Raw genomic sequence first — 23,077 nt, forward strand, 5'->3', positions numbered from 1 at the left:
TCCAGTGAGGACAGTATCTGGGGAAATGTGCCAGGAAGAAGGATGAGACTTTATTTCAACATTCACTGAGGTGAAGCCAAACTTTTCTCTCCAAATGGTTTTAAGTGGCTTACAAAGAGCTGTTCCCTGTTGGCTAATTAGTGCTAGATGGAAGTTGCCTGTGGTGAAGTGGGAGTGGTGCCTTTAGGGAGTCCCAGCTGCAGAGAAGAGGCTCCTGGCACAGGCCCAGCCTCTGCTAATTCAGGCCCTGGAGGGTGAATTCCCAGACACAATCCTGATTTCCTGGCTGCTCCCAGGGGGGACTCTGCCAGCCTGGCACTGCTTTGCTTCTATGGGGAGAGGGCACTAGAAGCCTTGCATGATGCTGAGCTTTAATTTATGACCACTTCATGTCATGTGTGACTCTCACATGCAGGAAACCACAACAGAGGCTGATTCTACCTGGACCCTAGAGTAAACCCCTTTTCTTATTTCCCCTTCATTCCCCTTAAGTGGTTGAAGTAATGCAGGAAGCCAGTGAAGATGGAGTTGAAGGTGGTCCCCAGAAGTAGGAGGATTAAAGACTTGAGGCTCTGGTAGAATTAAACAGCATATAACCTCTCACACCACAGCCAGTCTGAGCAAGACAGAGACCTTTCTTCTTTCTGCTCACACCACACTGCTGAGATTTCTTTTCCCCTTCAGACAGGATCTTCTGTCTGGTGAATGATGATTTCTCCCCTGAGGTGAACGAATGGGGACCATGTAGATAGAGAGTGATTTTCCCTTTGACTTTGTACCCTATTGTCAGTTCACTGATTTCTCTCTATCCTCATGCTCCTTCTCACAGCCAACTTCTGACTGAGAGTTGAGGGGGAGAGGGATGAACAATAAAACTATATCCCAAACATGGCTCTTTTCATTCAACCCTGCTGCTTCATTGGGTCCCAGAATGCAGTGAAATCTTTCTGTGTTCTGGAGTAACCTTCTCAGTACTTTAGGTCCCTAGATTTAAATTTTTACCCTTCTGATTTTTTTGTGTCTAGGAATGTTCACTTCCCAGTTTCCCATTAGACTTGCCTACCACATCATCAGTGATTTTTCAATACATGATTACATGGGATGACCAAAAACTCTACTGAGCATTGTATGGGATGTGCCCATGCATAATCTATGGTATTTTATCAAAGTGAATATGTAATGTAATAACCAGAGGAGACATGTATGCAGATATGGGTAATGCAAGGAAGAATATGATGAGACCAAAATGAGTCATGTAACCTTAAACACCAACATTAGTCCATGTTATTATATCTCGAACATTTGCACTAAACTACTTCTAAAATAAAACTTAACAGTTCAGAACACTACATTGATTTTATCACATGTAGTCAGGTTCCCACTGGCACCAACATACATTTGGGAGTTCATTTACTACATCCAAGAAGAACTATGTTGTGTGCTCAGTACATGTCTGTGAGATGTAATTAGTAAAGGAGTTAAGGGGAATGCACAATTATTAGAGTCTTAAAAAATCAAGGGAGTCTTTCAGCAGATGAATGAAAGAAAGAGGAAGAGAATTAGGAGAAAGTCATGGAACATATAATTATGTGAGTTGATGACAAATAAAGTTGTAAGTATGGCTCAGGGCCAAGACATCTTGGGCATTGTATTTGAAGGTAATACTTGGATTTATCCTGGCCTCTTCAATATTTCTATAGGGATTGGCTGACAGGATGCCATCAATGTTTTAGGAGGATTAAACTGATCCTGTGTGCAGGACAGATATGTGTAGGGGGAGGCAGGATGTAGTCAGAACCACTATAATCCTGTTGCTGTGCTCATGGTAAGAGCTGGTCAGTGTTGGGACCAAGTGGGAAAGGAGGTGATAGTGAGGACAATGAGTACTGATTTTTCACAAGAGTAGAGAAGATTGAGAAAGGAGAGAAGGCCAATGAGGAATTGAAGGCTATTGAAGAATGACCACTGGAGATTTAGGTGAGTGCTCTCTGGACACCAGGGAAGACAAGGTGGGAACCCTCAGATGTAGAGTAGGAAAAGAGGCAAGGCCTCCTGGAAACTTGCCCCATGGATTGGAACAAACTCTGGACTTGGAGTCAGAGGTTCTGGGTTCTAATCCAAATCCTGTAATTAATTCATGTTTTCATGTTCCTAAGGTGCTATAGTAACTCTGGACACTTTAGCATTAAGGGAACCTCTGCTTCTCTTAGCCCATCTAAATTTGAAGGGATACCGAGATTTATATGAGGAAGTCTAGCTATTGTCTGAGGCTCATCCCCTGATACTCATCCCTGACACCCATGCCAGGCAATAAAGCACCAAAAAGTTAGATTGGTGGTGGGGGAAGAAGAATAGTGCAAGGGTAGGTTCTGAGCTGTGAGAGGTGAGGGTAGGAATTGAGCCTAGGACAGAGGAAAAATTAACTAATTCAGTAATGACCAAAGACCCTGAAAGTAACAGGACCATTTGTAACCAATAATTGCTAGTTGTACAGCCCTGGAAAAAGTAACTTTTCTGTGACTCAGTTAATTGGGGATAATTTAACATCTCCTAATGTGAGGCCATAGAGGACAGGTGACACTGAGGAGAGCCAGCTCTAAAGTTTTCTGAAATTCTCAGACCATATGGTAGCCACTGTCTTATAGGGTTGCTGGACCCAATCCTGTCTTTTCCTGAATTTTTGTTGTCTGTAAAATGAGTGCTTTAGAATCACACCTTTTTATAGATAACTAATGGTTTTATGACTTATGAGCACCTATCAGCCTCGTATTTAAAAGCACGACCATGATCACATATCATTAATTAGAGGAATAGTCATGGGTAAATTTACACCTATAGGGACTCAGTTTCTTGGTTTGTAAAATGAAGAAATGTATGCTATCCAAGAGTCCTCTCAGTTCTAAAATTTTTAAATTATAGAATATGAAATTAGTTTCCTTAAAGCTCCCTTCGTGTCATGATTTCTCAGGCTGTAGATGAAGGGATTGACGAGGGGAGTCACCACTGTGAAGATGACAGTGGTCACCACATCTTATACTGAGTAGGAGGATGAAGGGTGCATATAGACCCCCAGGATTGCCCCATAGAAGAGGGAGACCACAGTGAGGTGGGATCTACACGTGGACAGGGCTTTCCTTATTCCATGGGCAGATGGCAACTTCTGTATATTAGAGAAGATGTAATCATATGAAATGATGATACATGTAAATGGTGTCATAAATACCAATCCACCCACAGTGAATACCATCAGGTCATTGATAAAGGTATTCGAACAAGAGAGTTTTAGAATAGGATAAGGGCCACAGAAAAAGTGATACACAGCATTGTTGGAACAAAATGTGAGTTGGACCATGAGAAGAGTGTGTAGGAGAGCATGCAGATTTGTACTGACCCGAGATGCAGCCACCAGAAGGACACAGAGTTTGGGCCTCATGATCATGGTGTAGTGGAGTGGGCAACAGATGGCAGTATAAACATCATAGGCCATCACACTCAGGAGGAACCCATCCATGTTGATGAAAATGATGAAGAAGTAGATCTGGGTCATACATTCCATGTAAGAGATAGACTTGCTTCCCAGTATGTGATTCACCAGCATCTTGGGGATTGTGACTGATGAAAAGCAGATGTCGACACAGGAGAGGTTGGCCAAGAAGAAGTACATGGGTGTTTGGAGATGACTGTCACAGTTGGTAGCCAAGGCAATGAGAAGGTTCCCAATGAGGGTGACCAGGTACATCCACAAGAACAGCCCAAAGAGAACCTTCTCCTGCTCTGACTGCCCAGAGAGTCCCAGGAGAATGAATTCTGTGACTCCAGTCTGGTTGTCTCTGCCCATGTCTGCAGGGGAGAAAATGTGGTCAAAAGTAAAAGGAAATATTTATTTAATTAGGCTCCATATATTGTTTAGAGATTACAATTTTTTAATGATACCAGATCCAAAATTTATTTCTTAATTAATAACACTTCAAATATAAAAGTAGATGAGATTGATAATGTCATCATTTGAGCAAATTTTTTATGATACTGTTTTGTCATTGAGAATTAATTCACATTAGATAATTCTATGAAGCGAGTTTTAATGAAATAAATAGCTGGTTAATTTCTATAATTCTAATTTGTGTTTAATTATCTTTGATTTCATGCAGCTTAATTCATACTTCACTAACAGTTAATGAATATCTGGTATATACAAGTTATTTTCACATACACGATTTCTTTTAATCCATATCATTCATATATATAGATTTTTGGCCGCCTCACATGGCTTGTGAGATCTCAGTTCCCCAACCAGGTATTGAACCTGGGCCACAGCAGTAAAAGCCCAGAATTCTAACCACTAGGCCACCAGGGAACTTCTGTAATCCATCATTCATAAATGAGGATCCTGAGAAAAAGAATCAGAGATGAAGAATCTGGTATTCAGAGAAATTAGGTGATGACAGATTAGATTGAAAGAACGCATAACATTTATAGTCTTGAAACAGCTGAAATGCCCTTTTCTTTAAATTCCTCCCTAGTTTTACTTCCAAGTTTCAATTATCAACCATTTATTGACACTATAACCAAGTGCCAGGCAGCGTCCTCCTGCTTTACATACATTTCTTACAGATTTAATATATGTAAATTTTAAAAATAACAAGCTTCATTAAGCAGAAGGGAAAAATGAAGCAATGAGATTTAGCTATTTGTTTAAAGTCATAAGTTCTTTTACCCAAATAACTTTATACAACTCACTCAAATTCATTCTGGATCTCTCTTATTTTCTCAGGATTATACTTCTTCTAGGCATTGAAGGATCTGCCTGGCAGTTTTCCCTCAACCTTGTAACTGGATAGCATCAAAATGTCATTGCAGTAGCTCACAAATGTTGGCTTGGATGAGCTAAGCATGCTAGTGAGTTTGCTATGTACTGAATTCTGTGAAGAAATTTCTTTTCTCCCTGTGCTGGCCAAAACAAGATGACTGGTATCTGGTATTATTTTTGAAGAGGAAAAAGAGATTCATAGAGAAAGTAAAGTTATGGGGCATATCCAAGTGATCATCCCAGCCTTAAGGAATTAATGCAGGCAGGAAGAGTCAGATAGAGCATTTTGAATCTGTAAGAATTCACAGTATTCGAATAGTAAAGAGGAGAGGAGATGGCATTTCAGCAGAGGAGATTTACAGGCTAAATGTCTTGACTTACTGGGATAAAGGATGTCACAGGCAATACTTTTAGGAGAGTGGTTGCAGGATGTATATAATATGGTGACTACAAAGTATCCTAGCATTTTGAGAGTTATATTAGTAAAACCAAGGTAAAATTCTGAGATCTGAAGCCATTTTTCTCATAAATTATATCACAGAATTAAAAGGTAGAAAGGCAGTAGTTGGCAGTATCCAGAGCTATTGAAAGAAGGTACTTCAGGGAAAGGATGTAGAATGTAGAAGTGGGGGGTACAGGGGTTGCATCAAGGAAAAACCAAAACAATATTTGTGCAGACTTTTTCATTGTGCTCCAAACAGTAGATGTTGATATTAGGGTCTTAATTGTAAGCTATTTCCCATAATGGAAATGGTAGTAGAAGGTGAAAGACGTATAGCAGGATGGCGATAGGGTTTTTCCTATTGTCTGGGAACTGGCAAAGGCAAAAACAGGTCTACAGGCTCTAAATAACCCAGACTCTATGTCGAGAGATCTGCCAGCATTAAGGTTAGCCACTTCTTGTCAATGTTTGCTGGGATAGTCCTACCAGGAGTACAATCAACGGTGCCCTCAACCCCCAAGTCAATATGATAAGAGGGCCTGGTTTCATACATTAGTCCCTTGTGAGTATCTTTAGTTTGTGACTGTCTCTGAGACATCTGATGTATTTGCAGCATTGAGTGTTTGTGTTCCTGGACCTTAAAACTGAGGATGCTTAGTGCCTGGACCCCAGCTCAAGCTGACGCCCTCTGTGGGGTTCCATGTGACATCCAAGCAACCTCCCTCTGAGACACTTCTGTAATGTGGTCATAGACCACAGTGAAGGTACACAGGGAAGCAACTAATAAAACGGTGGAGATTAAGGGCAGAACAGGAGGGTCTTGAATGTCTGACAGAAGAGTCTCTTTTGTGAGGAAGGAGGGTGGCTCTTGGCTCTGAGCTTTCGGCCAGAATTTCTAAGAGCCTGCCGTCACTGATCTTAGCACTGCTGCCCTTAGTTATCTCTTTCCTTTCCCACTGCTTAATTTTCCATTTCCACCTTGGAAACATGCTTGCTCTATTCTGCAATGGGCAGTACATCCTGAAAGAGGAAAGGCTTGTACATGTTAAACCAGGTGATGTTTCCCGTTTGAACTTGGTGAGATGCTGAAGAATTTAGTGTGTGTTTCTCCAAATGTAAATGTATGTGTTTTTGTCCGTGTGAATCTGTCTTTGTTGGAGATAACTGTGTCCTCACCTGTTTTCCCAGATTTTCTTACCTGGCTGCTCTGCTGCTGTGAGATGCTATCATGGGACCCCTGTCTCCACTGGCTCCTTGCTTGACCCTGAATCATGAGAAAGTCACAGCTAGTGGGGGAGTAAGAAAGCTTTTCTCACTGGAGGAGAACACTTAGATTCAGACAGGTGCTTCTAAGGTGGATTCCCCACAGCTCCTCATTAAAGGCACACATACTAACTGTTCTTTGTTTTTACCCTCTCTGGACACAGATATCTCAGCCTGAGGGGAAATCAGTTTAGTGCTCAGACTTGCTTCCCATTGCATCAAGTACATCTCACGCCCATGTCACAGACAAAATATACTTGGTCCCTTGCTCTGTGCTCAGAATTGACCTGAAGAAAAATTGTGAAGCCAGTGAAATTGGCCCACAGATATTCATGGTAGCTCCATTCTGAACACTTTGCTCTACACAGACTCCCTTTTGTATAATCCTTAAGTCTTTAGGACTCTGCACTCTTTCTTCTTTCAAATAAAAGGTTTGTCAATTTATAGTAAGAAAGTAATGTCTAAGAACAGACCCTCAATTCTGTCTCAATTAATCTCTGTAATAGTTGCTGTGTCCCTGACATAGGAAACCAGAGGTACCACTTAGAAATTCTGGCCTGTGGACGGGGGTAGGGAATACTGGGTGTGGGTTATATATGTGGTCATCTAAATAATATCTGTGGGCTATTGGAACTTGGGTGTGTATTTTTAAGTTTCTATTTGTGTGCATATACGTAGCAAAATTTTTACAAGGTGAGTTTTTTTTTTTTTTAATTTATTTATTTTTATGGCTGTGTTGGGTCTTCGTTTCTGCGCGAGGGCTTTCTCTAGTTGCGGCAAGCGGGGGCCACCCCTCATCGCGGTGCGCGGGCCTCCCACTATCGCGGCCTCTCCTGTTGCGGAGCACAGGCTCCAGACACGCAGGCTCAGTAATTGTGGCTCACGGGCCCATTTGCTCCGCGGCATGTGGGATCTTCCCAGACCAGGGCTCGAACCCGTGTCCCCTGCATTGGCAGGCAGACTCTCAACCACTGCGCCACCAGGGAAGCCCCACAAGGTGAGTTTTAAAACCAATTTTTAAAAAAAGGAAGAACACAAATATGAAATTGGGCAAAAATTAGAGAACATGGGTGGCATTATTAATTAAAGACAAAGCAATAATTAAGTCAACTGCAAGCATAAATCACAAAAGAGGAATATTTTATGATAACAAGGGACAAATTCATAAAACTTATCACAGTTATGAAATCAAACAAAACAATGTAGAAACTGTTTGCAATAGCAATGTAAGCAATATATAATAGCAATAGGTTAGGCAAAGGTTTATAAGAATTTTTTAAAGAAGTTGATTAATGTCTTAATGATGGACTTTAATATACAATTCCCAGAATTTGATAGATCAAGTAGTTAATTAAAAAATATGGCAGAGATTTTGTTTAAACAACAAAGAAATTTGATTTAAAAATGTATATATGTACACAGGGAACTATATTCAATACCCTGTGATAAACCATAATGGAAAAGAATATAAAAAAAGAATGCATATATAACTGAATCACTTTGTTGTACAGCAGAAATTAACACATTGTAAATCAACTATACATCAGTTAAAAAATATATATACATACAAAATACATATATTTCCACCTTGAAAATAGAGAATATATATTCTTATTTTAAGCCCAGGGAATAATTACAAATGTTGGACATTTTCTTGACTACAACAAAAACTTTATAATAGAGTCCTCAGATATTGATTTCATCGGATATATTCTCTTATGGCCTTCACCACAAAGCCAAAAATTAGAAACCAGAAATCAAAATGTAAAAAGAAATGTTCAGTTGATAAAATTTAAAACAGTGTTCTTCATAATCCCCATATCAAAAAGAAAGTTAAAACCAAATGATTCATAAATTAGAGAAAAAATATAAAAAGCTATGGGAAAATAGACTCAAATGCTCTTATTAATAATAAAAGAATATAAAAACTGAATAAATCAAGTATTTAATCAAGAATTTTTATTTTAAAATTATTTTAGTCAAATAAATATATTAGCATAGCTTTAAAAGTTAAAGTCTTTAAATGAGAAAGGTAGTTCCCTACCTATCTTTCCACTCTATGATCCAACTTCCCAATATAAATACTTTTATATATTTCTAAATAATATGCTTATAATGCTATTTTTGATCATTGATTTACAATATACTGTCTTCCCATTTTGACAGGTGATGAGTAATACCACTTCACCATCCCTTTTCCTCTTCTTCAAATGCTCCTATTATATATAGGCACATCACAATTTGGAGGTATGTCAATATTTATTATTATTTATTTATTTAATTTAATTAATTTAATTAATTAATAATATTAATTAATATTATAATATAACGCTAATAATATATTATTAATTAATAATAATATATTAATTATTCATATAATTAATAATACACAATAAAATTATAATATAATATTATATTAATAATATAATATTAATTAATAATTAATATTTGTTAATTAATATATTAATTAATATAAGTTATAATATTAATTTAATTAATATTTATTATTGACTTTCTGACTCTGTTATACACTGTTGGTAACAAAAATCTTTTTTGCTTTTCCTGGCACAACTTTTGAATGTTCCTGAAGTTAATAATTGCCTATTTTTTTCATTTGCTTAATTTTTATGCCTCTTTTCTTCCCATATTTTGAAATTCATTTTGGGGGGGTTTTGAGTTATAATTGATAGATAATAAACATTACCCATTACACTTCAATGAATTTTAAAATCATGTTGTCATGTAACCACCACCACAATCAAGAAACACAACAGTTATATCACCCTAAAAAGTTTTCTTGTTTCCCTTTGTAGTTAGCACCCTCCCATGACCAGGTAATCACTGATCTGCTTTCTTCCACTACAGTTTTGTGTTTCCTAGAATTTAATATAAATGGAATCATACAGTATGTGGTCTTTTGTGTTTGAATTCTTTCACTTAGCATAATGCTTTTGAGATTAATCCATGTTGTCAGTGTATCATAAATTTGTTGCATTTATTAACATTGTGCTCCTTTTCATTCCTGTGTAGTATTCCATAGTAAGGAGATCCACAATTTTTATAACCATTCAACAGTTGAGGAAATTGGTTTGTTTGCAGTTTAGAACTATTATGTATAATACGTATGCATATCTCTATATATGTATACAATGTGTATATAATACCACCATGTACATTTCTGTAGAAGTTTGTGTGTGGTCATATGTTTTCATTTTTCTTGGAATGTGATTACTGGGTTTTATGGTAAATGTTTTAGCTTTATAAGATACTGCAATACTATTTTTGCAAAAAATAGCTGTACCGTTTGCATTCCTATCAGCAATATTTGAGAGTTCTAATTGTTACACATCCTTATCAACACTGGGTATTGTCAGTCTTTTTAACATTAACTATTCTACTGGATGTATAATAATATCTCATTGTGGTTTTAATTTGCATTTCCCTGATAACTAGTGATGTTGAGCATCTTATACTTATCGCCTATTCATATATCTTCTTTTGTGAATTTATGTTCAAATATTTTCCCCATTTTTATTGGGTTGTTTGCTTATTTTTATTGAGTTGCTTTTCTTCTCATTTTTGAGTTGTAAGATTTTTTTTTTTATTCTGGACTCAATTGTAAATTTTGCAAATATTTTCTCCCAGTTTGTGGCTTGCTTTTAATTTTCTTATGCCTTATGAAGAGAAAAAAATTAATTTTAATGTTCATCTTATCACTCTTTCCCCTTAAAATTATGCTTTTTATGTCCTATTCATGAAATCTTTGCCTAAGTCAGTGTAACAAATATTTTGTACCATGTTTTCTTCCAGTAGTTTAACAGAATTTTGTCTTTGTGTTTAGCTCTATGATTCATTTCCTTGAGTGAATATGGTGTGAGGTAAAAATTAGAGTTAGTTTTTATCTGTACTGATAACCAGTTGTTCCAGCATCACCTGCTAAAAAGATTTCTGTTTCCATATTGAATTATACTTGCACCTTTGTTGAAATTCAATTCTATTTCTGGAGTTTCTGTGTGTTCCATTCTTTTCTATGTTTATCTAATGCCAATACCACACTGTCATGATTATTGAATCTTTATGTTAAATGTTGAAATCAATAGTGTAAGTGATCTGAACTTGTTCATAATTTTTAAGGTTTTCGGCTATTTTAGGTCCTTTGCTTTTCAATATAAACCTTTAAATCAGCTTGTCGATTTCTTTAAAATTGTCTGTTAGGATTTTGATTGGGTTGTATTGAATCTGTTGATTAATTTGGGGAGGATTAGATTCTAATCTTTTATTGCTAACAGATAGACACACAGTTGATTTTGCGTATTCACCTTATACTCTGAAATGAGCTTATTAATTCTAGGAATGTTTCTGTAGATTCCATTGTATTTTCTATGTACTTAAACATGTACACTAAAACAAGAGTTAGCAAATTTTTACTGTAAAAGGCCAGTTACTGAGTACTCTAGATGTTGCAATGTCACCTCTCCCATTGTAGAAGGAGAGCAGCCATAGATAATATGAAAAAAAATGATGATGGCTATGTTCCAAAGAACTTGTTAAAAAAAGAAAAAAGAAGGCAGAGGGCTGGATTTTGCTTATAGGCTGTGCTTTGCCAACTCTTGTTCTTGGGTTTTGCAGAAATGAAATCATATAACATGTACACTTTTGTCTGGCTTCTTTAACTTAGCATAATTGTTTTGAGATTCATCCATGCTGTAGCTGTAGTTTATTCCTTTTTATTGCTGGTAATATTCCATTTCATGGCTATACCACAACTGTTCATACAGGCGCCTGTCCATGAAGATTTGTGTTGTCTCTTAGAAATAAAGCTGCTAGCAACATTCAACTACAAGACTTGGTATGGATCTATGCTTTTTCTTCTCTTGGATTAACTAGAAGAGGAAAGGCTGGATCATTTTAAGAAATTAACATTTTTAAGAAACTGCCAAACTCTTTTCCAAGGTGGTTGTATTGCATATATTTCTTGGTGAATTGTCTGTTCAAATTTTTTGCATTTGAAAAAATTGCATTGTTTGTCTTTATATTCTTGAATTTGTATGTTGGGCATAGTTATCCTTTATCAGATATATGAATTAACAGATAAATGTTCTTATTAGATATATGATTTGCAAATGTTTTCTTATAGTATGTAACTTGTCTTTTAATTCATTTATCAGTGTATTTTGAAGAGCAGAAGTTCTTTACTTTGATGTTCAGTTTACCAATGTGTTCATTTATGGTGTCATATCTAAGACATATTTATGTAATCCAAGTTCCCAAAGATTTTTTACCTATGTTTTGGAAGTTTTATAATTTTAGATTTTACATTCAGATCTGTGGTCCATTTTGAGTTAATTTTATAATATGGTATGAGGTATGGATCCAAGTTCCGTCCCCCCTCACCCTATATGATTTAGATAGCCAACTGATCCAGCACCACTTGTTTTAAAAAGCTAGGCTTTCTCCACTAAATTGGCTTTGTATTTGGGTCTATTTCTGAATTCTTTCCTTTCCATTCATATATTTGTCTATACTGATGGCAGTACCATTTGTCTTGATTACAATCTTTTTATAATAATTCTTGAATTTGGACAGTGTAAGTCTTCCAACTTAGATCTTTTTCAAAGCTGTTTTTGCTATGCTAGGTTTTTTGCATTGTTATATAAATTTTAGAATCAGTTTGCCAATTTCTATGAAAAAGTCTGATGAAATTTTGAGACCACATGAAATGTTATCAATTTCAGAATTAACAACAATAATTAGTCTCCTGACCCAAAAGCATAGCATATTTCTTCATTTTAAAAGGTTTTCTTTAATTCCACTCATGAATATTATTTTTAGTTTTCAGTGTACGGATTGCTCATATTTTTGATAACTTTAACACTATATGTATCATATTTTATGCTACTATAAATGGTACTGTTTTTAATCCAAATTATTTATTATTTGTTGCTATATGATTATTTTTTTAAATATTGGTGTTGAATCCTGAAACTTTGCTAAACTCACTAATTAGCTATAATAGATTCCTTATAATTCCATCAAAAATTCTACATGGCAGATTATTGTGTCCACATACAAAGACAATTTTACTTTTTCCTTTCCAATCCAATTGGGTGTCCTATAATTTAATTTAATTCGGATACTAACTATCCTGACCTAGGACAGATCCCAGAGTTTAAGGGCTCAGTCCCACAAAGCTACCCCCATTCAGATGCCAATCACAAGTACTGGGCCCCCAGGTTACTCATACTCTGTTAAACTTGGCTACACATCGGGGTTTCCATGACCCCATCCTCAAATTGGATAATTTTCTATAATGTCTCACAGAACTCAAGGAAACAGTTTATTCACTATTATTGGTTCATTGTAAAGGATATTATAAAAGACACAAATGAACAGCCAGAGGAAGAGGCACACAGGGACAGGGCAAGGTCAGGAAGGGTCCTGAATGCAGGAACTTCTGTCCCACAGAGCTTGGGGTGCACCACCCTCCCAGCATGTGGTTGCTCGCTCTTCTACTTTTCCTTCTTTCTCTGGCCTGTGGTGTGGAAATGACGACTGTACCTCCAGCTGCCACCTGGACCATAAGATGAGGATGGAAAACTTACACTAAGATAGTGGAGTAGAAATTTCTGAGCTTGGGGGTCTGATGACATCTTAGATCCACTGTACCAGCCTTTGAATACCTACTTCTGAACTTATTTTGTGTGTGATAGAAATAAACTTCTATCTTGTCTAAGCCAATATTTTATACATTTTTGTCTTTTAAAGGTAATAGTACTGTTCAAAATGGCCCCCAAGCATAGTACTGCAATGCTGTCTAGTGTTCCTAAGTGCAGGAGGGTCATGAGGTGTTTAATGGAGAAAATAATCTTTGTTCAGGCATGAGTTATAGTGCTGTTGGCCATGAGTTCAATGTTAATGAGTTTACAATATATATTAAGTAAGGTATATTTAAACTGAAACACACATACAACAATGTTATGTATTGATTGGTTGACCAAAAATAGTGTGGCCAGAGGCTCACAGGAACCTATTTCCCTTAGTAGCAGTGGTTCAGTATTCACTAATTCAGTGTTTACCGTGACTTTATGGAACAAAACTACCTACATAAAGAGAATTGACTGTATTATTATCCCTAGATGATAAAGCTGAGGTGCAGAGATACAAAGTAATGAGCCCGGGATCACATAGCTAGTAAGTGGTATAGCTGATATTTGAACCCAGGGCCCCCTGGTTCCAGAACCTGTATTCTACCCCACTACACCATCCTGCCTCTTGTAGGGTGAGAGAACCCTGGGTATCAGGCTTCCTTGAAGGTCAGGGTCGGGAGTGGGAATCAGGATGCCCTGGAAAACAAACTTCTCCCCAGCCTCCTAAGAAATAATGTCAAGTCAAACCTGTAGTGTCTCAATGTCTTGGGGAGCAGGGTAGTAGGTCAGAGTTTCTTTGTAATATCAGAGTGTCCTGGGATCATCAGGCTGTTTTGGATGGCTGGTCAGAGTTCCCTTATAGGGGTAGGCTATTTTGAGGCAGCAAGGGTATTGGAATTCAGTGTGTGCTTGTGGATCCAAGTTGACTACATGAATCTTGGGTGGCAGGGCTGTCATGCAGCTCAGGTTTCTCTAGGAGGTCACAGTATACCCTGGGGTAGGGGGAGAGGGGTTGGCGTCTTGGATCAGTGCTTCTCGACTTTTATGTTGTTATGACCTGAATATTTGTGTCTCCCCACCAATTCATATCTTGAAGTCCTAACCCCAATGTGATGCAATGATATTTGGAGGTGGGGTCTTTGGGAGGTGATTAGGGTTAAGTGAGATCATGAGGGTGAGGCCCCAAGATGAGAGTAGTGTCTTTATAAGAAGAGAAAAGAGACCAGGACTGAGTTCTCTCTCTGTCTTGTGAAGACACAGAAGGTGGCTGTCTGTAACCCAGGAAAAGGCTGTCAGGAACTGAATCAGCTGGCACCTTAATCATGGACTTCTCAGCCTCCAGAGCTGTGAGAAATGGATATCTGTTGTTTTAGCCACCTTGCCTTTGGTATTTTGTTATGGCAGCCAGAGCTGATGAAGACAAGTGTACAGTCAGTTCTCTTGGGGATCTTGTTACAGTGAAGATTCTGATTCAGTAGGACTGAAGTGGGGCCTCAAATTTTGCATTTCTAACAAGCTCTCATGTGCTGCTTATACTTCTGATCCATAGATCATATTGTAAGCCTCAGGATCCTGGAAGATTACCATGTTTTTCTGTCTTGAATTGTTCTTTTAAAGGATGTGTGTAAAGGATTAGCATAACCTTGGAGATCAGACAGTCCTATGAGTACAGTGTGTTCCAAGGGGATTAGGGTGCCCTCATTGATTCAGTCTATTCTGACATTTCAGAACTTCATGCCGGGGGACAGGGATAATCTCCTAGTTGAGGTTGAATGCTCTAGGTTTCAGTGTGTCCTAGAGGACCCTAGAGTCTTAGGGTATTGGGTTGTCTTTAAAGGGTCAGGATGTCCTAGGGATGTCAGAATGTACTTCCTAGATCTAAGTAATCTCAAGAAGCAGAGTACTGAGGGTATCAGGGTGTCCTGACTGCTCAGGGATGCTGGGTATGTCAGGGTTTCCTTGAAGAATCAGAATGTCAGGATGTCATGGGAATCTCAACCTTCTGCAGAGTCCTGAGGTCCAGGGAGATCAGGATGCACCTGGAATTCAGATGCTCTTGAGGGTAAGCATTCTCTGAAGGTCTGGGTGACCTTGGAAGGTCATGGAGTCCTGGGGGGTTCTGGGTGAATGAGGAGGTGACATTTGGGAGAAGAAAGCAGAAAGTACTTGAGAACTATGGTGTCCGGGAGACTCATCCTATGGCTCAGGTTGTCCTGAGGGGGTGTCCAGTGTATTCTGAGAATCAGGATATCTTGGAGGGGCCAGAATGTACTTGTGTTTTTTAGTTTTTTAGTTTCCTGGAAAGAAGTCTTTGGGAATCACCCACATACTGAGACACAAGGCAGGCCCTACTCCTGGTCTCCATTTGCACACTCTCTCCCTCTCCTCTCATGATGAGGTTCTGAGGAGGGGTCTCAGGAGGAATGCATTTTCTCTTCCTTCCCCTGCCTGCTCCCAGGAGGGGATTTAACAGGACAAAAGAATTTGGTCCTCTGGGAATATGAGCTCTTGGCCCCAGTCCCTGGACCCTCCAACAGAGCACCTTCCCTCATCCGGCTTGTGATCCTCCCCTGATGATGGGGGCTCTGGTGACCAGGCAATGATTGGATGGGCCCACAGGGGTGAGGAACAGGTCACTCCTCCAAGGCTCAGGGAGAAAGAGTTAGTGTGGGATTGCAAGCTGGGAAAGTAGGCAGCTGAGAGCAAAAGGAGAGGACAGCATCCCAGAGAGAGAAGGGGCAGGGGGAGAAAAGTGGAGACTAAAACAGAGAAACAGGGTGAGGGCAAGGCAGAATGAGATGATACTCAAGCAAAGGAATGGGGAATTAGAAATAGAAATAAAAGTTAGAAAAAAGGAGAGAGGGAAAAAGATCTATCTATCTATATCTACACAGGGAGAGAGATTCAGAGAGAGGTATAAACAGGGGGAAAGCAGTGAAATACAAGGCATAGAGGGGAACAGAAACAGAGAAAGACTGATCCAGAATCAGAGACTCAGGGACACGAGACTGGGCTGTCTTTGGTCTTTGTTGTGAGCCATGGATGCAGAAGGGAAGAGTGAGCAGGGTAAACAAAAGAAGGGGCGAGTTTGCAGCAGTCTCTGGCCCGAGGGCTACGCAACCGCTGGGACTTTGACCTCCACGGTGGGTGAGTGAATCTCTGGGGTGGTCCTGAGGAGGCAGCAGGTGTGCACGCTCCATGCCCAGGCTCCGTGGGGCGATGGTTCGCCACGAGGAAAGTGAAGAGGAGAGATAAAAGCCCAGAATCCTAGAATGTTAAAAACAAGGGAATCTTAGAAAACATGGGGCGGTACAACTCCTCTGCTTTACAGAGTGGCGCACTGAGGCCCTGACTGATGAGGAGGGGGCAGAGGCAGAGCTGAAATCTGTCTCCTCCCTCCTGACCTCAGAGTTCGCCCACTGCACTGCTTTCTCCAAGGAAGAGAGTTGGAGGGGCCAGGGCTTTGGATCCGAGGGGAGCAGGGGGCTAAGGTGGACAGTGAGCACTGGGTAGGGACTACCCCCTGGGTCCCCATGGGGATGGGACCCTCACTCCAGATATCTTTTCTCAGTGTGTGCCTCCCAGGTGTTTCCTTTTGCTCCTGTTCTCTGTTCCCCGGCTGGCTCTCAGACTAATTACTGTGGGGGCTTAGTGAGCCTGTAGGGAGAAGAGGCAAGCCTTTCCCACGAGCTCAGGTTCCTGCAGCCTGGTGGCCAGGCCAGGACTGGGATAGGGGAGAAGATGAAATGTATGTGTGGGGAGGGTGTGTCTGAGCAGAAGAGTGAGGAATGTTTCATCTTCCCAGGTGGGGGGAATGGGACAATGGGAACAATATAAAGGCTTAAGTTGCATGTGAACCATGAGAGCAGGGAGCAAGTCATAGGGGTCTTAGACAGAGACCTGGGCAGTTTGTTAGGGTGTCAGAGCGAATAGGAGATCCACAGGGTGAGACCCAGGAAGGTGGTATGTGTGCTCAGAGAGGTGAAAGGCTTTGGAGGGGCATGCCTTACATGGGGATGCATCTGGGGGTGTGTAATAGGGAGTGGGCACACGGTGCAGAAGTGAGGCAGAGGGAGCGTGAGTGCCCAGGACAAGTGAGTCTGAGGGGCGGACTTCATGTGGAGAGGGCAGCATGGGTTAGGGGACTCAGAAGTGAAGCAGGGCCAAGGCTGAGCTGGATTCAGCTAATTCTGAATGCTGAAGAATTTCTGGTCAGGGCAGAGTGTATGAGCAACACACTGGGTCCTAGTAGAATCTGGGGGTTCCAGCATATGTGGTCCGGGATGGATGGGTGGGTCAATGCGGCAGCAAACTCTCCCTCCCCCCTCCTTCTCAGACATGAGCACTCAGCCCTACAGGAACCTCTCTGGTGTAGGAGTGGGGAGACCAAGTCTTTGCTCGCAAGGAGAACAGAGGGGTCGCCCACACTCCCGGCGCCGCCACCGCACCACCTTCAGTCCAGCGCAGTTGGAACAGCTGGAGTCAGCTTTTGTGAGGAACCAGTATCCTGACATTTGGGCCCGAGAAGGCCTCGCCCAGGACACAGGCCTCAGCGAAGCCAGAATCCAGGTGATGGCCCAGGATCCTTCCCCCACCATCCCCTGAAGAAATGCAGATTCGGTGATTGGGAACTACTGGGACATAAATTCTCAGGGTACTATAACCCTAACCAAAATGTTCACCAGAACAGAGTCTTACCCAACAGTCAGCATAACCTCATCTACGTCAGGAATGTCACTTGAGTTTAACCTTGGAGCGAACCTAATCTAACTTGAATTTCAATATCAAACCCCAACCTTAACAGTGATGTGAACTCCAACAGAAATTCAATCCTGACTATTCACACACGTATGTAACCTTGTCCCTAACCATGGCCTTGAAACTCAATCAACCTGATGCTCCCTCAATTCTAACCATAGAGTTAATTAATCTTAAGAATAAACTGTACCCTAAATCCAACCTGCTCTGTAACAATTAAACTCATCCATAGTCTTAGTCTCTAATAACCCTAGAGGAAATTTCCCATTCTCTGTGGAGGTGAAATGCCACTGTGTCATGTTTATCTCTTTCTTTTTAGAAGTTGACATTTCTTACTCACCCAAAGTTGTAGCAGGGCAAATTTAGACATGGATTGGGGGAATGGTGTGGGTCTTGCTTTGTCACTAGGCCTGGCTCAGCTATGCCTTCTGCAAGAGCTTTACTTCCTCTGGGGATGTGGGGGAGTCTTATGCTCTGTACCAGTCTGTAGCCGCATATGAGAATGCCACCTATTTGAGAGAGGGGCTCTGATGTGGCTATTCTCCCTCCTCCTCAGGTCTGGTTCCAGAACCGCAGAGCTAAGCAGAGGAAGCAAGAGCGGTCACTGCTCCAGCCACTGGCCCATCTGTCTCCTGCCACCTTCTCTGGTTTCTTGCCTGAGCGCCCTGCTTGCCCCTACTCCTACCCAACACCACCTCCCCCAATGACCTGCTTCCCTCACCCCTACAACCATGCCCTTCCCTCTCAGCCCTCCACTGGTGGTTCCTTTGCTCGACCCCACCAGTCTGAAGACTGGTACCCCACCCTGCACCCAACCCCTGCTGGTCATCTGCCCTGCCCTCCACCCCCACCCATGCTTCCCCTCAGCCTTGAGCCACCAAAGTCCTGGAACTAAAGTTAAACAAGTACTGATAAGGTAATTTCCCAGCCTGTGACCCTCACAATACAGAAAACTGGGTTGTTTCCTTTCCTTCTAAGGGCGAAGTAGAAATATGGTGAGGGACAGCTCAGAGACTGGGAATGTTAAAATGGGAGATCATGATGAAGGCTCACTGAGCTGACTGAGTGAATTTAAGGAGGTGAAACTACTGGAAGATATAGGTAAAGAGCCCCAGTGGAGGTGACTGGTGGGAAAGTGACATTGAGGGAAGCAGTGGTTGCTGCTGGTGGATGGAAATGGTTGAAGGGGATAGAACTTTTGGGACTTCACTCATTGAGATCACAGTTGAGGACCTTCATCCCCATTGTTTCTAGCTGATTTCAATAAGGCTTTTGATTTAAAGTCTACCTATACATCCCTTCCCCATCACCACCATTCGAATCCATCATTAAGTTTTGTTCATTCTATCCTGGAAATAGCTCTTGAATTTATTCCTCTCCTTTCTGTTCCAGCAGACACTTTGCTTTTTCTGGCCCCACGTTTTCTAATTAATCCTCTTCCTTGGTTCCCTTAGCTCCAGTCTTTCCTACTTCCAACAGGCTTTGTAAATCTGATCATCAAATATTAGCTTTCCAGTGTTTTATAAACAATAAATAAATAATACCTGATTTGCTAAGCCTGTAAGAGTCTTCAACGTTACCTTCAACGTAACTTTTAAGTCACCTGCATGTGGTTTTGTTATTGAGCAAGGGCTCCTGTGACTGCAGCACAGAAAGCCAAACTCTGACAGCTGATGTTTGCAGTAAAGTAAGGGTTTATTGCAGGGCGCCAAGCAAGGGAGTGGGAGACAAGCCTCAGATCTGCTCCAAATTGGCCTTTGAGTTGGGAGTGTTTTTAAAGAAGAAGAAAAAAGAAGTTGGGATTAATCATCGTCTTGTGACATCTCTTAATCATAATTGTGGAAGTCAGGATGTGTCCAGTTTACAATTCTCTAGCCACCTGGGGAATCTGTGAGCTCATCCTGCTCTGGAGAAACAACCTGAGTTTGTGTGTTAATGATGATATCTACAACAGCAATTTTAGTACATTAATGATGTTATAGACAATAGCAAGTTTAGTCGTCTGATTCTGTTTGATTAGTGTTCAGTTAGCACAGGATTGAGGTCAGAAGAGACAAACAAGGGAATAAAGTTTTGAGTAGAGAGATTAGTCATAAACTCACAAAGGGAACTCAATTTTAGAGGGGCTCAGTTTCAGTTTGTGATAGAGAAGAAACAATTTGATTAAGGGCAAACTTTTCCAAGAGCAAACCATGAGTCTTGAGGCTCATAAGAGGTCATTCCCAGGAAAGAACCTGCTGTGAAGTGCCTTAGTCTGAGCTCTCCTAACAGAAACATGGTGTGGCCTAGTTGGTTTGCCATTTATATACTATATTGCTTGTAATGTACTTATTTTACTCATAATTTACTTATTTATATGTAGGTCTACCTCACTTATGGGCAGATCCATAGAAGAATTCTGAGTAAACAAGCCTCTAGGGATTTTATTTGCAGTTTTTTATATGCATTATATTTTAAAAGTCTGGAATTGAAACCTCTGTGATGCACAATTCCATTTCCATGTAATTATCCCCTTGCGCCAGACCGCCTTCCTGAAAGATAATACTGGTTTGCATGCCTCCCAAAATGTCAGTGTCAGTTTCAGCACATCCTTATCGACATTGATCATTTTGGACACTTTTTTAACTGAGAGTGATGTCTCCTAGTTGGTTATTTTTTCAGTTTTCATTTAATCGATTGCTAGTGAAAGTTAAAAATAGTTTCATGTTTATTGGCAATTTACTTTTTTTTCTCCTCTGCATTGCTTTTCTGAGTTATTTGTGTATTTGATTTAGTTATCTCTTATTAGTGCTTGAGGAACCCCAAGTGAGAAATCTCCTCTTAATTTTACTGGCTTCACCCATGTTTTCCTCATTATTTGGATCAAAATATTATGCCTTGAGTCATCTTAAATTTATTTTAGTTTGTGCAGTAAAATAGTCATCCAATTTCCCCTCAATCAGCTAGCTTGTTTTTCCAATATAATTTATTTAACAGTCTAACACTGATTTGTAAAAACATTTTTTCACACACTAAGATTTCATATGGGGCAGTTGTAGACTCCTAATTCTTTCCCACCAATTAGCTTCTCTATTCTGATATCAGTACCATAGTGTCTTAATTACCAAAAATGTAAGGATCTTTAAAATGTTAAATTTTCTTATTCAAATACAAGGTGTGTCTTGTTATTTTTTCCAGATTTCTCTTATGTCCCTCAGGAAACTTCTTGGTATTTTTTTATAAAACAAATCTTAATAAGAGTTTTATAAATTACAAAAGTTATATAGGGTCTTTGTAACAGTCAACCCAAAAGATTTATATACATATAAGACATATATATTATATAGATGAATATGTATTATACATGAATATATATTTATACATATTAACCTGGATTAATCACAAAACCCCATGTTAAGCAATTTCAACTCAACATGAGATAAACAACATTAGTAGTGTGTATCTGTTTGCAACTTATTATGCTCATAGAAAAATATACAGACATACACATGTAACAGGGAAGAACAAGATCTGACTCCATGTTGGATCTGTTTCTTTTACTTTAACCTTTGCTCTCCATTACTTTTTGTTACTATAATCACTAAAAGGCTGTTGTCTATAGCTATAGGCATACATAATGGCCTTCCTCGGGGAACCCTGCCCCTCTGCCTGAATATTAAACTAAAGTGCCTTTGTTCAGCTCACAGGGAAACAAACACCCTGACCCTGCCCAACTGTGAATGGCTGCAGAAAAGAAGAAATTAACGCAGCCCCTCCCTGAGGATGGCCAAAAACCAGGAGATATTTTGCAAGACTTACGGCCTTTTACTTTACTTCCTCACCTCCTCCCCTTCTCTGTTCTATAAAAAAAGCTAGGGCTTCCCTGGTGGCGCAGTGGTTGAGAATCTGCCTGCCAATGCAGGGGACACGGGTTTGAGACCTGGTCTGGGAAGATCCCACATGCCGCAGAGCAACTAGGCCCGTGAGCCACAATTACTGAGCCTGTGCATCTGGAGCCTGTGCTCCGCAACAAGAGAGACCGTGATAGTGAGAGGCCCGCGCACCGCGATGAAGAGTGGCCCCCACTTGCCGCAACAAGAGAAAGCCCTCGCACAGAAACGAAGACCCAACGCAGCCATAAATAAATAAATAAATAAACATTAAAAAAAAGAAAAAGAAAAAAAAGAAAAATATCCCCCAGGAATCTGAAAACAAAGACTAGATTCCAGAATAATTACTGTGAATAAAAAAAAAAAAAAAAAAAAGCTAGCATCCAGATCCTGATAAGATGTTACTCTACAAAAAAAAACAAAATAAAAGAAGGTAAGAAAAAAGATGTTACTCTAGGACATTAGTCTGCCATCTTCTCAGACACCTGCTTTCCAAATAAAGTTGCCATTCCTTGCCTCAACACCTCGTCTCCTGATTTATTTGCCTGTTATGTGGCAAGCAGAGTGAGCTTGGACTCAGTAGCACATACACTAATATTTTTTCCTTTTTAAAAATAAAAATGAGATCCTACTGTAAGTGGATATAGATATAAAAACATCTTTCAACTGGATCACATAGATTTTTATTGTTTTCATTCCATTAACTGGCAATTTTATGAGCCATTTAACCATTCCCCTATCATTTGAGAGTCAGAGTTAGTTTGATATTTTGTTTTGTTTTACCACCACAAATGCCACTGTAGTTGTTTCATTAAAGGATAATTCTCAAAAAAAAAAAGGTAAAATCATGACTCTCAGAGATACGTAAATTTTATTTAACTCATTATTAATAAGGCAACAATAAAGATGTCAAAGCCAGTTCAAAGGACAAAGACCAAGCATATTTATATATGAGGAATAGTGAAATGAATGTGTAAATGGAGGCAAAACTGCCTTCTTTCCTAGTTGAGGAGGGAATTCAATTGACCCTTCAGGGGATGGGATTTATTTACGTGTCTACAGACAAGAATTATTTTGCATTGCTCTCAGTTATCTACAATTTACAGAGTTATAAATTAGCTCAAAGGCAAAGAAAGCCTCAGAGCGCACAAAGAATCAAAATCAAATAACCGGGCTTCCCTGGTGGCGCAGTGGTTGAGAATCTGCCTGCCAATGCAGGGAACATGGGTTCGAGCCCTGGTCTGGGAAGATCCCACATGCTGCGGAGCAACTGGGCCCGTGAGCCACAACT

At 40.0% G+C, this 23,077-nt stretch overlaps 2 protein-coding genes across 2 annotated transcripts; one reads left to right on the top strand and one right to left on the bottom strand.

Annotated features, from left to right (window-relative positions):
- Window positions 1-1,514: 1,514 nt before the first annotated feature.
- On the bottom strand, window positions 1,515-7,502 carry LOC309623005 (olfactory receptor 1f45-like). The gene has a single exon (XM_082379559.1). The coding sequence runs from the start codon at window positions 3,836-3,838 to the stop codon at window positions 3,032-3,034; it is 807 nt and encodes a 268-aa protein (XP_082235685.1). The 5' UTR covers window positions 3,839-7,502; the 3' UTR covers window positions 1,515-3,031.
- A 1,348-nt stretch (window positions 7,503-8,850) lies between these two features.
- PROP1 (PROP paired-like homeobox 1) lies at window positions 8,851-21,766 on the top strand. The gene is made up of 3 exons (XM_082379592.1): window positions 8,851-16,306; window positions 17,496-17,728; window positions 18,474-21,766. The coding sequence occupies exons 1-3, from the start codon at window positions 16,198-16,200 to the stop codon at window positions 18,810-18,812; spliced, it is 681 nt and encodes a 226-aa protein (XP_082235718.1). The 5' UTR covers window positions 8,851-16,197; the 3' UTR covers window positions 18,813-21,766.
- The last annotated feature ends 1,311 nt before the right edge of the window (window positions 21,767-23,077 follow it).

The sequence above is a fragment of the Balaenoptera borealis genome, assembly GCF_965194805.1.
Source record: "Balaenoptera borealis genome assembly, chromosome: 2".
NCBI classification, from domain to species: domain Eukaryota; kingdom Metazoa; phylum Chordata; class Mammalia; order Artiodactyla; family Balaenopteridae; genus Balaenoptera; species Balaenoptera borealis.

Excerpts from the sequence above, each read along its gene's own strand:
- LOC309623005 (XM_082379559.1), bottom strand. The coding sequence starts at position 3,838 with ATGGGCAGAGACAACCAGACTGGAGTCACAGAATTCATTCTCCTGGGA.
- PROP1 (XM_082379592.1), top strand. The coding sequence starts at position 16,198 with ATGGATGCAGAAGGGAAGAGTGAGCAGGGTAAACAAAAGAAGGGGCGA. Across the intron at positions 16,307-17,495 it reads GACTTTGACCTCCACGGTGG|ACATGAGCACTCAGCCCTAC; the intron begins GTGAGTGAATCT and ends CCTCCTTCTCAG. Across the intron at positions 17,729-18,473 it reads TCAGCGAAGCCAGAATCCAG|GTCTGGTTCCAGAACCGCAG; the intron begins GTGATGGCCCAG and ends CCTCCTCCTCAG.